Genomic DNA, 12097 nt, shown 5'->3' with positions numbered 1-12097 from the left:
CTAGTTTATTAGGAGCCCCTATGGCGTAATGGTAACGCGTCAGACTTCTAATCTGAAGATTGTGGGTTCGAGCCCCACTGGGGGTGATTTGTTTTTGGTGCCAGGAAATTTTGAAGAGGGTAAACCATTTACAGTTCTATTAATATGCGAAAGCACATGGCGCAAACCCCGCAAAACTAGTAGGGTGAGCCTACTGGTGATCAGGCTGCTCAAGCCTTGTTTCGTACAAATTAAATCTTCAAAATCGCAATTGAGCATACGCGAAAAGGTTATCTCTCTGCACACTTTAACGGAAGCAGCCTGTTCTAGCAGTTAGCTTCGGTAAATTCCTCGTTCGAGATGAAATTGGCCATGCGATGGTCATACGGACAGCTAACATGCTTGATTGCTCCGAAGAGGTGTTTACAGAGTGACTCTGCAAAAATATAAAAGTCCGTTATGATCTGGTTTCATCCACTGGATTTCAAGGTCTTACAGTAGCTTACATTGACAATTATGCGTTTTGCTCTCTTCCTTGCCTTTTTCTACTCTCTCTTGGTCACTGTCGTGGTCGGACTGCCGGCGGCAGCTCCGGACGATGTGACTACGCAGGAGAAACACGACCCAAAGCCTGAGCCTGTTTACTCTTGCTCCAACAAGACTGTGGACGCGATCAAGGAGGTGTCCGCAGCTACCAGCACTCTCAACTCGATGGTGGAGGAGTACTGTGCTAGTATCCTTACGATCCCCGATCTGCTTAAAATTCAGAAGCAGAGCGAGTACCTCGAAGAGGCAACGGAGGCCGCTGCCCATCAGGTCAAAGAGTGCAAACCTTTCAGCCAGCAGGAGTCACTTTCCGTTGCTGAGACCACTCTAGCTTTGGTTCCTCTTATCAACTCGACCTTGAACACTATCGTTTCCAAGAAGTACCAGTTCGATCATGCAATCTTGAAGATCGGAAGTGCTAGCGGCCTCGTTAAGAAGGATCTCATCAATCTCAAGGAGGCCACCGACCACTTCGCTAGCAGTCTTTCGAAGAAAATCGACTCTAGTCTCTTGGGCTATCTCAACATTGCTGTTGGAGAGATTGACGGTTGGTTTAAGTCCGCCATCGAACACTATAGCAAGTGAGGTCAAGTTAATGTTTTCAGCTAGTGCTTAATTTTTTTTTGGGACAATCATTGAGAATAGGGAATCGGTGTGTCATTTTTCTAAATCCTCCCCCTCTCCCTTTCTCCAGTAGGTCTGCGTGAGCTGTGGAGGCCACGAGATGACGATTGGAAAAAAGTCAATTTATTGAAAAATAAACAATTTCACGTGAAATTAATTAATTTCGTACAGATCATCTTATCGTGGATAAAAGCATGCGCATGAACAACAAGATTACATAAACAACGAACACACGAAACACCTTTCATAAGAGGCAGATAGCTGCCGATCAAATGTTGCACATAGTCGCAAGTATTGCGAGTGCCACAAGAAGGAAACTTTGAACAGAAATAAGCGACGAACTGCTAGAGTTTCCGGACGTCTGGGTAGCTGTCGCGGCTGAAGCAGATGTGGAAGACACACCAGCAGGTCCATGAGCGGTACCAGACGCCGAAACACCTGAAGAAGCTGAAACACCTGCACTTGTGGCGCTAGCCGAGGCGTTACCACTCGCAGTCGACGTAAGAGTGTTCTTTCCATCCCAGTCTGTGCTGAACACAATAGTAGACGTCGCACATCCGATCTTCACCGAGGATCCAGCCAACCGGCTTTTGATCCAGTCGAAGGCGTAGGGGCCGCCACGGTCAGCTTCGGCCGTATGGCTATTGTTGTTTGACTTCATGTACTCGACAGTCGCACCGTCGCTGCAGTATCCGGCCACTGTGTCATCGACGTTTTGGTAAGGGGCGATCTCGTCGTCCACACTCTGGTAGACGTAGAGCGGAATTATCGGAGTCGTTTCTCCCATAGTTTGGTTACTAGTGACATTTTTAACTGTTGGTTCGTCGAGAATAGCAATGCCCTGTTTGAAATATGAGAAAATATCCTGACCGAGGAATGTTAGTAAATCGGCGGTGAGACATTGGTCTTCGGTTCGGGTAAATGTTGCGCTAGTGTTCGGAACAAGACTCTCGTTGATCACCTTCTGAAAGGCGGGGTATTCGTTGCCTAGACCGGATATTCCACTAGCGATGAATCCCGAGCCAGTGCTGTTATTCACGTTCAACACCACAGCCGTTATGTTCACAACAAAACCACCAACTGCGGCACCAGCTATGTTCAAGTCTGGCGCGTACCAAGGTTGTAGCTCGGCAGCCCATCCGGTTGCAAGAGAACCGCCAGAGTAGCCCCATAGAGCAACAGTGGCGTTGCTTTCAAGTCCCGTGATGTTATTTGACTGAAGCGCGGCGCGAAGCGAGTCAAGGACCAGACGGCCAGCAAGATGACCAGCAGTGAAGGCGGATTGTGGCCCCTCATAGTCTGGGATATTTACATACCAGCCCTCCTCTAGCGCACGCAAAATTCCCTCCTCAACGTCAGAAGTCTGAACATAGTAAGAAGGAGCACAGCCGATATACGACGCGTCTTCGGCAATCTGGTAGGAGAGGAGCTTGTCGTGGGTAGCGTTGGGTGGAACAACCACCGTAGTAATAGCCGATGCAGCATTTCCAAAGCTGTCCGTTGTGCGATAAATGAGCTGGTAGGCTTTTGAGTAATGAGAAATGCCCTGTACACTACCAGGCGCCTGTCGGGACTTGATTATTTCTCCAAGAGAAAAGCCTGAGACATCATCGGGCATATCATAGAATGTGTCATTGCTAGGATCGATAGCCGTGCGATCGAGGTTGCCCAGCAAAGCTGTAACTTCCGCGACCAGAAGACTGAAGGTAGCAGCCACCTGAAACGCGCAAAAGAATTTCATGATTGCAACACGGTCTTGACTACTGTGAAGAGATGACTTTGAACCGCGGCATTGATCGATTTTTATAGGGCATTCGCAACAGCGGGGTGATCAACTAAAGCAAACCACTTATTACGCTTTCCGCCTGCCGCGCTACAAGTCCCATGCATAGATTGCCTCTAAGCTTCCAGAGTTCCTATTTCTGAATCTCGAGTTTGAGGCTTATAGATTAGGTTCGACAAATTGGTGCCCGCTCGGCTGGATCCATGCGAGCCTGTGACCAACCTGCACGGCACTGACGAGAGAATTGATGCCGCGTGCCAAGTCAAAGAGCTAACTTCATACTTCGGCTGCTACTTACAATTTGTCTTTATTCTCTTTACGACTGAAGATCTCCTAGTAAAGACTCGTTGGTAGCGTGTCCAGCACGTGCAGTACTTTGCTCAAGAAACTACAATACGAGAAATTGCATAATATTGCCTTGCTAGCTCAATCGGTAGAGCGTGAGACTCTTAGAAATCAGATATCTCAAGGTTGGGGGTTCGAGCCCCCCGTGAGGCTTTTTTTATGTTGCACAAAATCCAACTGCTGAATGCGAATGTACCAATAACTTAAAATAATATGCGAAGCGATGTGGCGCAGTGGAAGCGCGCAGGGCTCATAACCCTGATGTCCTTGGATCGAAACCAAGCATCGCTAGTTTTTTAACCTTCTGTCAACAGACTAAGAGTAATATATATCTCTCGTTTAATCATTTTATAATAACGGCGACACCGACTAGTAAAACACACTCCGTCAGCTTCCCTAAAGGAAGTAAGACCTAGCTGGACCTCATCCCGTCATATGAAGTGTTTGAATTTTTTTCTGATTGACGTAGCTACCGGATCTAACGTCAGCCTTGTGCGAGATAGAACCACTGCGAATGTGAGATTTGCAGTGAGTCAAGTTGATATTTTCAGTGGTCATAGGCGACAGACGTAGTTCAGAGATATCTAATTTTACCTGCATTCGTGTCGAACCCCTGAGCTTAGCTGCTACTGTGAGACAGTGACGAGTTTTTTACCGAGTGCTCTAAACTGACAGGTCTGATGTTTGCGTACACGCAAAATTACATAGCCACAAAGATCTTTTAAAGGTGTGCACTGACGGTTACATTTCACGTACGATGTGACTCTAAGGCTGCTCGGTAAACACTCGCAATTTAATTTCCAATCAATAATTTGGCATACACTGCCCGAAGGCAATATTCAGTCATTCTATGTCAACAATGTGCTATTGTACTGTAGATCGTCCAGGTGAGATGAGTTGTGTATTCATGCGGCAGTAACTAACAAAAACAGACCATCCATTACCAAAACCATAATATACAGTAAAGTACATGCCGCTTGAGCGTAGTTCAACAATGCTCTCTCAACCAATTATCCCACTCTCCCAGGTCCAGTGTCAACGGGAGAAATTCCGGCACTCCTCGGCTTGGATCTGGCATCTTCGGTTCGGAAATAGGATCAACTGGCTCTATGGGATGTCGCTTAGGAAGCAATTCCCGCATTTCCAGAGTGATTTTACCATCATCCATAAGTGCTCTCATATACTGTTCGAGGGCCTCGAGTAGATGAAGACCATTCTCAGCGAACTTCAGAGGAGAACGCGAATCCTGCAGAAGACGAGGGTGCCTAGTGGCAAAGGCCTTCAAGATAGACTTCATAGCCACAAACGTCTCAGCGGCACAGGCTTGTCGACAGAAATAGCAATCAGCAGTCATCTTACTGGCATAAAAGAGAGCGTTGTCAAGAGCAAATCCTATAAGGTCGTGAAGACCCAGTGACCATTGAGTGTTGATCAGCTCCAATGACCATTTCGAAAATTCCTTATTTGCTGTGAAAAAGTTATCGTACGCAACAGCACGTTCCAGCGAATTTGGTGATAACAAAAACAATCTGTGAATACGCGACCGAAGGAAATCTTTGTAGATCAGGAGATATATCTTTTGGCGGGCTTGTAACCGTTCACTGAAACTATTCGATTCGAGCTCGCCGGGCTGCGGAGGAACAGCGAAAACTTCTGGCAAAGTAAAAAACCATTCCGATAGTCTACTATCAAGCACCATTAGGCGCTTATGCGAAGGAACCCTCTGCGTAAGCATCTCATCTAGAAGAGCAGTGTAAATCGGCACAAGAAGGTTGACGGCATCCCGGAATGACGTTTCATAGTTGTATTCTTTTGAGACCGTGGGAGTCACGTCGTAAAGTTCTTGTCGAATGAGATATGGCCGACCTAGAAACAGGGCCGTCTTTCGCTCAATCTCTAGGAGAGAATACCAAATACGAGACTGTTGACGTCGGCTCTTTATGTACTCACGTAGACATTTCTCGTCTAGCTTTTCGCTGTCAACTGGCCAGTTTCTATGGTACCCCATAGCCGTTGCAATCTGGATAGCTACTGACAATTGAACCCAAAGTTTCTCGAGATCACCCTTGAAAGCTAAGTAGTACAGCCGTAGCAGATGCAGTAGTATAGAGAAATTTGAGTAAGTGTTGTTATCTGAGTCGTATGCTGTTCGGCTACTCTCTGCGAACGCATCAGCCTGAGCTGTATTGTTCATCATATAGGAACCCAGAGCAAGAACCATATATATGACTGCGTTGCACTGAGGTGAGTTTTCCGATTTTAGCCACCCCTTCAGGTCATCCCAGTCGAAACAGCTGATAAGCCAATGTAAATTTTCGTAATAGACGACTAATATAGACTCAAGATCAATAATGACGTCTGCTGGGAAGTATGTCTTTACTTCATCTCGAAGAACAGAACACTTTTGTTTCCGATCCCATAAGAGAAGCGAAGGACCCGAAGATGGGCCATAGTATCTTGACATCACGGACTGATTTCCGTAAGCAACTTTCAATACGTAGTCGGCCTCTTCGGTCTTGCTTGCTTTCCCTGTAAGATCGCCTGCTGAACTCTCAACGGATGTGGCTGAGTCCGCGACATCATGAGAATCTGTAGAATCCACTGTTGAACACGATCCAACGTTGGATGGCGTACTATTAGGAGACGGGCCATATGATAGCGCTGGTACCGGAGGAATAACCGGGATAGAATACGGCGAAGGAGATATTGAATAAGAGTTTCCAGTTGTCACGAAAGATTGGCTCACAGAGGAACCGTCCGCATAAGACGACTGTCTAGGATATGACATTTTTGCATGTTGGACATAAGGTAGCTGACCAGAGCCAGAGAGTCCCATGACTGGATTTGCAGCAGCAGCATATGCTGAAGACGACGAAAATGGGTACTGCTCAGTCGTAGAAGGACGATCGGTAACTTCTTGAGCAGCTCGCCCAGCTACTAAAGAGTACTCGTCGATTTCGTCTTCACTAGAACTGCGTGTAGGCGAAGTTCGTGACTGACGCGACCTTTTTGAAGGCAGATCAGGTTGAGGCATAGGCTGTAGAGAGCCATCCTTGTGCTTGTACACGCATTCAATCTTTTGAAGCACACAATTGAGACAAGGAGTGTCCTTACTGCACTTTCGTTTCGACCTTGCACATGGCAAACACGAAAGATGACGGCGGTTGCGTCTCTTTTTCTGACCTTCGTCTGCAGGTTGAGCCTCGCCATCAGCGATCGATACAGCAGCGTTCATAGCAGTGACCATATTGCCGTTCACCTCATGGAAGTCCATATCATCAGGTTCTTGACCATACGATCGTTTGCGTTTGTCCGCTCGCTGGGTAGCCATAACGACCACTTTTGTTTCGTTAAAAGTTCTGAAGCATACAGTGGCGACGAAAGACTGAGGGCTGGTATTTTAACGCAGATCCGTTGCTACTTGCAATCTATAGTTCGCTGCTACCTAGCGTGAATGCCGCGTCAGGCTTAACAAAGGGAATGACTCAACATTCGCCTCGTCTGATGTATTTACAGGATAAGAATTACGATCCGACATTTATGTAGGTCGACGTGACGATTGCAAGCTGTCGACTTCGGCAGGTTGCGCGTTTGTCATCAGGGTAAGGGTAACCTTGTCCGAAGCCGCACCATCCTCGCGCACATGCCAGCATTGTCTTCGGCGTTAATCAAGGCCGACAGAGGCGGGGCCGATGAAAAATCCGAATAGGGCAAGCGTGGAAGGGCTGCGAAGGCTTGTACGGGGGGTACGATACGTCAATAGCAAGGTAGGAAGCACATTTTACGGAGGTAGTGTGGTTTTCGTTGAACCGGTCAGGGCTCTGACGACAAAAATGGCGCGTTGGGAGCGGAGATAGCGGCCCACGCGGCTGTTACGAGCGCATTTAAAGCGAAAGCGTACATTAAGCCGCGGTTATATCTTAAACCCGCGGTAATAATGTATGTCCAAGAGGTCGATTATTCATCCTCGGCCGGGTAAATTCAGCCGCGCGCGTTGCGTCTGGCGGCTGAAAGGCGGACAGTCACCCCTTAGCACCGCGAACGCACGAAGAATGACCACATCAATCTACAGAGCGCTTACTGTCATATACATTTAAACGTGTTGGCGACACTCACTTATCGACAAGGACGAGGAGCAAATATGGCCACGCGCATACATGCAAATGTTGGGCAGTACTAGCCTTGATATAGGCAGCATGACTCACGGCAATATTCATAAGTATTAAGTATGAATTGAGGACTATTTTGTTAAATTACGCGAGAATATAGGGGCGTTAATGAGATGGAAATACGCTCGGTGCATCAGGATGAGGGGCGTCCTTATACACTCTTCCGCTGATCATAAATTTACTGTACTGCCTCTTTGTGTCCGATCGCGTAAGTACCGCCGCCTGGCTGTTTAGCTGTAAGCACTGTTGGCACCCGGACTTACGATAAATCCGCATCTTGCATGGCGGCAGTCTACTACTCCGATATTCATACTGCCGTTTGACTTGCTCATGTTACAGAGTCGAGCCTGGGATAGTCCAGGTCATGTTCGAAGAAATGCTATAGCCGCTGGGGCGAGCAACCAAACCCCGCCGGGTGTTTCCGGTGTGTTTTAGTGCGCGGACATAACACAAACTGCTCTGCGGGTTTACGGACTCGCGAATTTGATGGATTTGAGTTCTGATAGCGGAGCGCCGCTGGCCACTGTCGGATTAAGAGGTGGCAGGAACCGATCCGTAGTTCAAATTTGATCAGAAAGCCAATGTTCAATCTTCGATCTTCAGAGACGACAGTTGACCCCACAGTTTTACGCTGCTCGGGTGATGCGTCCTGCGGGCAGGAGTAGGCCTGAAGTCGCCGGGGAGTCTAGGGATAGACTATAACCGAACAATAGAAACCACCAAGTTCAGACAATGGATAGCGTATAGGTTTATCTCAGCTGTAAATAATGAAGCCAACTTGCCTTAAAACCTTTTAGTCCTAGGACCGAAACAGGATCTGGTGTGGTTATCGAGCCACATAGAAATCTGTGCTGTGTGTGTAATACCGATGGCCGACAGGGCGTCGACAAAGCCGAAGACAGGCCATGAGTTATTTCCGACTGTAAATCCGCAAATGTCATTGTCCGCGGCGCGCGAGTGCGTCTGTGCTTACTGAATGACGTAAAAATACATGTGTCTAGCGTATGCACGTGTCCGCTTATGCACGCTTAGCGCGGACATGAGTTAGGGTCCGCTGATGATGGTTCCGTGCGACGACTCAAAATGCTTTGGTTAAGGCCGCGGATATATACCAGACCCAAGATGTAGATGAATTCCGATTACACACTCCGACACAATGATCCTCAGCCGCGGTCAGAATAAACTGGGCGAAAGTCGGACGGACATGATGGGATAGTCGTAAATCCGATGCGATCTCGCGAAACCCTCTGTAGACGGTTTAAAGATATAAAGGCCCTCGACGCCCGAGATCGAGTCGTCAGTGTGTGACATCGAGCATTGGTCTACTCGCAAGTAATTCGCCTTACGATCAGCATCATGGTCCTCGATATTCTTCGTGACAGCTTTTTTGGCCAAGTGGTCTACTACGCCAGTAGTCATAAGATCTTTCGGTATGCCGAAGATCAGCCCGACTATGTGATTCCCGCCAAATATCTTGGCGACAGTGGCCGGACATCCTCGGTCTCGACCGAGGTGACAACGGCAGCACAAGAGAAGCCTGATGATGCAGCCAGTCACAGTATCGCTGGATCAGCACAATCGGAAGCCACAATTCAAACGCAAACTCCAGTTGCTGCAGCTGATCTTGAGAAGAACGCCGAACCCGAAGGCGACATTGCCTATCAGGAGGCTCACGACACTGATGTTCCGGAAGGAAAGATTGTGGTCGACTGGGATGGGCCTGATGATCCGCTTAACCCTTACAACTGGAGTTTCGGCAAGCGGGCCTTCATCATTTTCCAGATTTGCTATTTGACAACTTCGGTCTATATTGGATCGGCTATCTACACTCCTGGTATTACAGAGATGCGCACAGAATTCGGTGTCGGAGTTGCTCCGGCCGTTCTTGCTCTTTCTCTGTTTGTGTTCGCGTATGGTCTTGGCCCCATGATTCTCTCGCCTCTGTCGGAGAATCCCATTATCGGTCGTACGAATATCTACATCATCTCGCTGTTCATCTTTGTTGTGCTTGAAGTTCCTGTGGCGTTGTCAAAGAATCTTGCGTCTCTACTTGTGCTGAGATTCATCACCGGTTTCTTCTCGTCACCTGCCTTGGCTACCGGAGGCGCCACTATAGGTGATATCGTGCCTTTGAGTCGTGTGCCCATGGGCATTGCTCTGTGGGGATGCGCGGCTGTATGTGGTCCCTCCCTGGGGCCACTCATCGGCGGAGTGTTCACACAGGTTCTGAACTGGCGTTGGGCTTTCTGGTTTCTACTGATGATTTCTGGAAGCTCGCTGGTGATGCTGACCTTTTTTTTGCCGGAAACCAATGGCCAGACGATTCTGTATCGGAAAGCTCAGCGGCTACGCCGTCTGACAGGCAATCCAAACATCACTTCGCGAGCCGAAATTGAGGTCTCAAAGATGAACTTCAAGGAGATGATGTTTGATTCCCTTTGGCGACCCATTGAGATCGCCTTTAAAGAACCCATTGTTCTTGCGATCAACTCTTACATTGCTCTTGTGTATGCGGTCATGTATCTTTGGTTCGAGGCTTTCCCCATTGTCATGGAGGGTCTTTACGGCTTCAACTTGATTCAGACTGGAGTTGCGTACTCGGGAATTCTGGTTGGCTGCTATCTTTCTGGTGCAATGTTTGTCCCGTTGATTTACTACCGTTTCACGCGTCCGCTTGAGCAAGGTAAAGCTGTCGTTCCGGAGTCCCTCATGACACCGGCTATCTACGGTGCAGTTTGGATGCCGATCGGCATTTTCATCTTCGCTTTTACCTCCACCGCTTCTGTGCATTGGATTGTGCCCATCATCGGCACAGCTATTTTTGCCTACGGCGCATTTTTCCTCTTCCAAAGCATGTTCAATTATCTCGGTATGAGCTTCTATCGTTTTATGGCCTCCGTTTTTGCCGGAAACGCGTTATTCCGATCTTGCTTTGCTGCTGCTTTCCCTCTCTTCGCCAGCCCAATGTATAACAACCTGGCTACGAGCAAGTTTCCGGTAGCTTGGGGTTGCAGCATCGTCGGGTTCCTTGCTGTTGCTATGGTGTCTATTCCGGTCGTACTCCGCGTCAATGGCAAGAACATGCGCGCGCGTTCTAAGTACGCAAATTAGAATTGCATTTATTTTGGTTATATACTGGGTACTGGTTGTGTAATGTGATGGATAGATAATCCCGCGTAAGGTAGCGGTGTGTGTAATTCTTAGAATTAACCTTTCTCCTCTTTACGCGTAAGCTAAAAAGGGCTGGCACCTAAGCCACGGCACAGTTAGTTCGACGCACCGTCTCTTCCGTTCTCGGCTCAAACCGGGACCCGTTCCGAAACTGTCACGTAACCCTAAGTCACCCATAATCTCTGGCTAGTCTCTGGCTAGGCTCTGGCTAGGCATGTTTATAACGAGAGCTCGATCACATAAAATGTGACCCCACAAATTACGTGATTGATGCAGATACCAGTAGTCTACAGAGCGCGTCAGAGTTATACGAGGTGACTGACGGGAATTCGGAGCAGCGCTTTCTTGAGCAGAAGCCAAGACAAACGTATGGGACCTTGGCGCGGCCAACTATGAAATGAAACGGTCGGAAGCTCGGGTCGACATTTCTAATATTTTGTGATGCGATTGGAGAACACCTGTTCGGTTTACTTCTTGTTGCCCAGTGACGAAGCAATGTTGGTAGCCTCCTGGATGGACCGTGCGATCGTGCTTCGGATCTTGCCGTCCTCCATGACTAGCAGGCCACCAATGGTGCAGCCGCCCGGAGTGGAGACCGAGTTTCGGATCTGAGCAGGGTGGTCACCGGCAAGGACCATGCGCGCAGCACCCTGCATAGCTAGTGAGTCAGCGCAGGGTTCGGGCGAGCACCGTGATGCGGGCTGTCACAGCACAAAACTTACTCTGAGCGGCCAGCTCCTGGGCAACGACATATGGTAGGCCCATCATGACGCCTCCGTCAGTCAACGCCTCGAGCATGACACACGCAAACGCGGGGCCACTTCCGCTAAGGGCAGTACAGGCGTCTAGGTGTTTCTCCTCAAGGATGAGAGCGCGACCGGTCTGTTCGAAGAGCCATTGAATGGATGTTTTTGTGGTCTCCGACGGCGTGATAGCTAGAGACTCGACCGACGACGATGGCGAGGACGTAGGCGGGAAGGCAATGACGGTCATTCCCTGGCGGATTTTGCAGGGCGTGTTGGGCATAGCACGAATAACAAGCGTGGACGGCGTGCTGACGAACTCCTGGATCTGGGCAATCGTCTTGCCGGCCAACACCGAGATCAGAATTTTGCCCTGCAGAGCTTCCCGCATTCCCTTTGCTCCAAGAATATCCTCGCAAAGCTGAGGTTTGCATCCGAGGATAACCACGTCCGCTTGACTGACGGCGGAAACATGCCCATGGCTACAGACCTCGACCTTGTCGCCGTACGTCTTCTTTAGGCGTTGTACTGAAACTTCGCGCTTGACACACGCAATGAAACGGCCCGGAACCGCGACATCTCCTGGAGGCGTCGATGTGTTCAGAGCATCAATTACACCGGAGAGAACAGCTGAGGCCATAGTGCCGCAAGCGAGTAGGCATAGTGTGTAGGGGCTCTTGAGACCCTGAGTTGTCATTTCGCTGAAATCGTAGAAATTCGTTTACAGAAGACCTTAG

At 48.8% G+C, this 12097-nt stretch overlaps 5 protein-coding genes and 3 non-coding genes across 8 annotated transcripts; 5 read left to right on the top strand and 3 right to left on the bottom strand.

The window, feature by feature from the left end:
• Window positions 1-14: 14 nt before the first annotated feature.
• V1510DRAFT_t9 lies at window positions 15-86 on the top strand. The gene has a single exon. It is a non-coding gene; the product is annotated as a tRNA-Arg (tRNA).
• Window positions 87-627: 541 nt separating this feature from the next.
• On the top strand, window positions 628-1101 carry V1510DRAFT_357512 (cell wall galactomannoprotein; the record flags this gene model as incomplete). Its single annotated transcript, XM_066930900.1, has 1 exon — window positions 628-1101. A coding segment is annotated over one exon (474 nt), but the record flags the coding sequence as incomplete, so codon positions are not given.
• A 316-nt stretch (window positions 1102-1417) lies between these two features.
• Window positions 1418-2890, bottom strand: V1510DRAFT_360008 (secretory lipase-domain-containing protein; the record flags this gene model as incomplete). The annotated part of the gene is made up of 1 exon (XM_066930998.1): window positions 1418-2890. One exon carries the CDS (start codon window positions 2888-2890, stop codon window positions 1418-1420), a length of 1473 nt encoding a protein of 490 aa, XP_066791320.1.
• A 457-nt stretch (window positions 2891-3347) lies between these two features.
• V1510DRAFT_t10 lies at window positions 3348-3430 on the top strand. The gene has a single exon. It is a non-coding gene; the product is annotated as a tRNA-Lys (tRNA).
• Window positions 3431-3496: 66 nt separating this feature from the next.
• Window positions 3497-3568, top strand: V1510DRAFT_t11. Its single transcript has one exon. It is a non-coding gene; the product is annotated as a tRNA-Met (tRNA).
• Window positions 3569-4070: 502 nt separating this feature from the next.
• On the bottom strand, window positions 4071-7729 carry V1510DRAFT_405936 (uncharacterized protein; the record flags this gene model as incomplete). The annotated part of the gene is made up of 3 exons (XM_066932359.1): window positions 4071-4099; window positions 4436-6669; window positions 7710-7729. 3 exons carry the CDS (start codon window positions 7727-7729, stop codon window positions 4071-4073), a joined length of 2283 nt encoding a protein of 760 aa, XP_066791319.1.
• An 847-nt stretch (window positions 7730-8576) lies between these two features.
• V1510DRAFT_411130 (major facilitator superfamily domain-containing protein) lies at window positions 8577-10672 on the top strand. The gene has a single exon (XM_066932844.1). The coding sequence runs from the start codon at window positions 8803-8805 to the stop codon at window positions 10555-10557; it is 1755 nt and encodes a 584-aa protein (XP_066791318.1). The 5' UTR covers window positions 8577-8802; the 3' UTR covers window positions 10558-10672.
• Window positions 10673-11084: 412 nt separating this feature from the next.
• V1510DRAFT_424895 (pyrroline-5-carboxylate reductase dimerization-domain-containing protein) lies at window positions 11085-12000 on the bottom strand (the record flags this gene model as incomplete). Its single annotated transcript, XM_066935114.1, has 2 exons — window positions 11085-11275; window positions 11340-12000. 2 exons carry the CDS (start codon window positions 11998-12000, stop codon window positions 11085-11087), a joined length of 852 nt encoding a protein of 283 aa, XP_066791317.1.
• Window positions 12001-12097: the final 97 nt, after the last annotated feature.

This window comes from Dipodascopsis tothii (assembly GCF_038497935.1).
Source record: "Dipodascopsis tothii strain CBS 759.85 unplaced genomic scaffold V1510scaffold_3, whole genome shotgun sequence".
Taxonomy (NCBI): Eukaryota; Fungi; Ascomycota; class Lipomycetes; order Lipomycetales; family Lipomycetaceae; genus Neoaidaea; species Neoaidaea tothii.
Note: the sequence above shows the minus strand (reverse complement) of the source record. Positions and strands in the feature narration are given on the sequence as shown.

Coding starts and splice junctions, on each gene's coding strand:
- V1510DRAFT_411130 (XM_066932844.1), top strand. CDS start 8,803: ATGGTCCTCGATATTCTTCGTGACAGCTTTTTTGGCCAAGTGGTCTAC.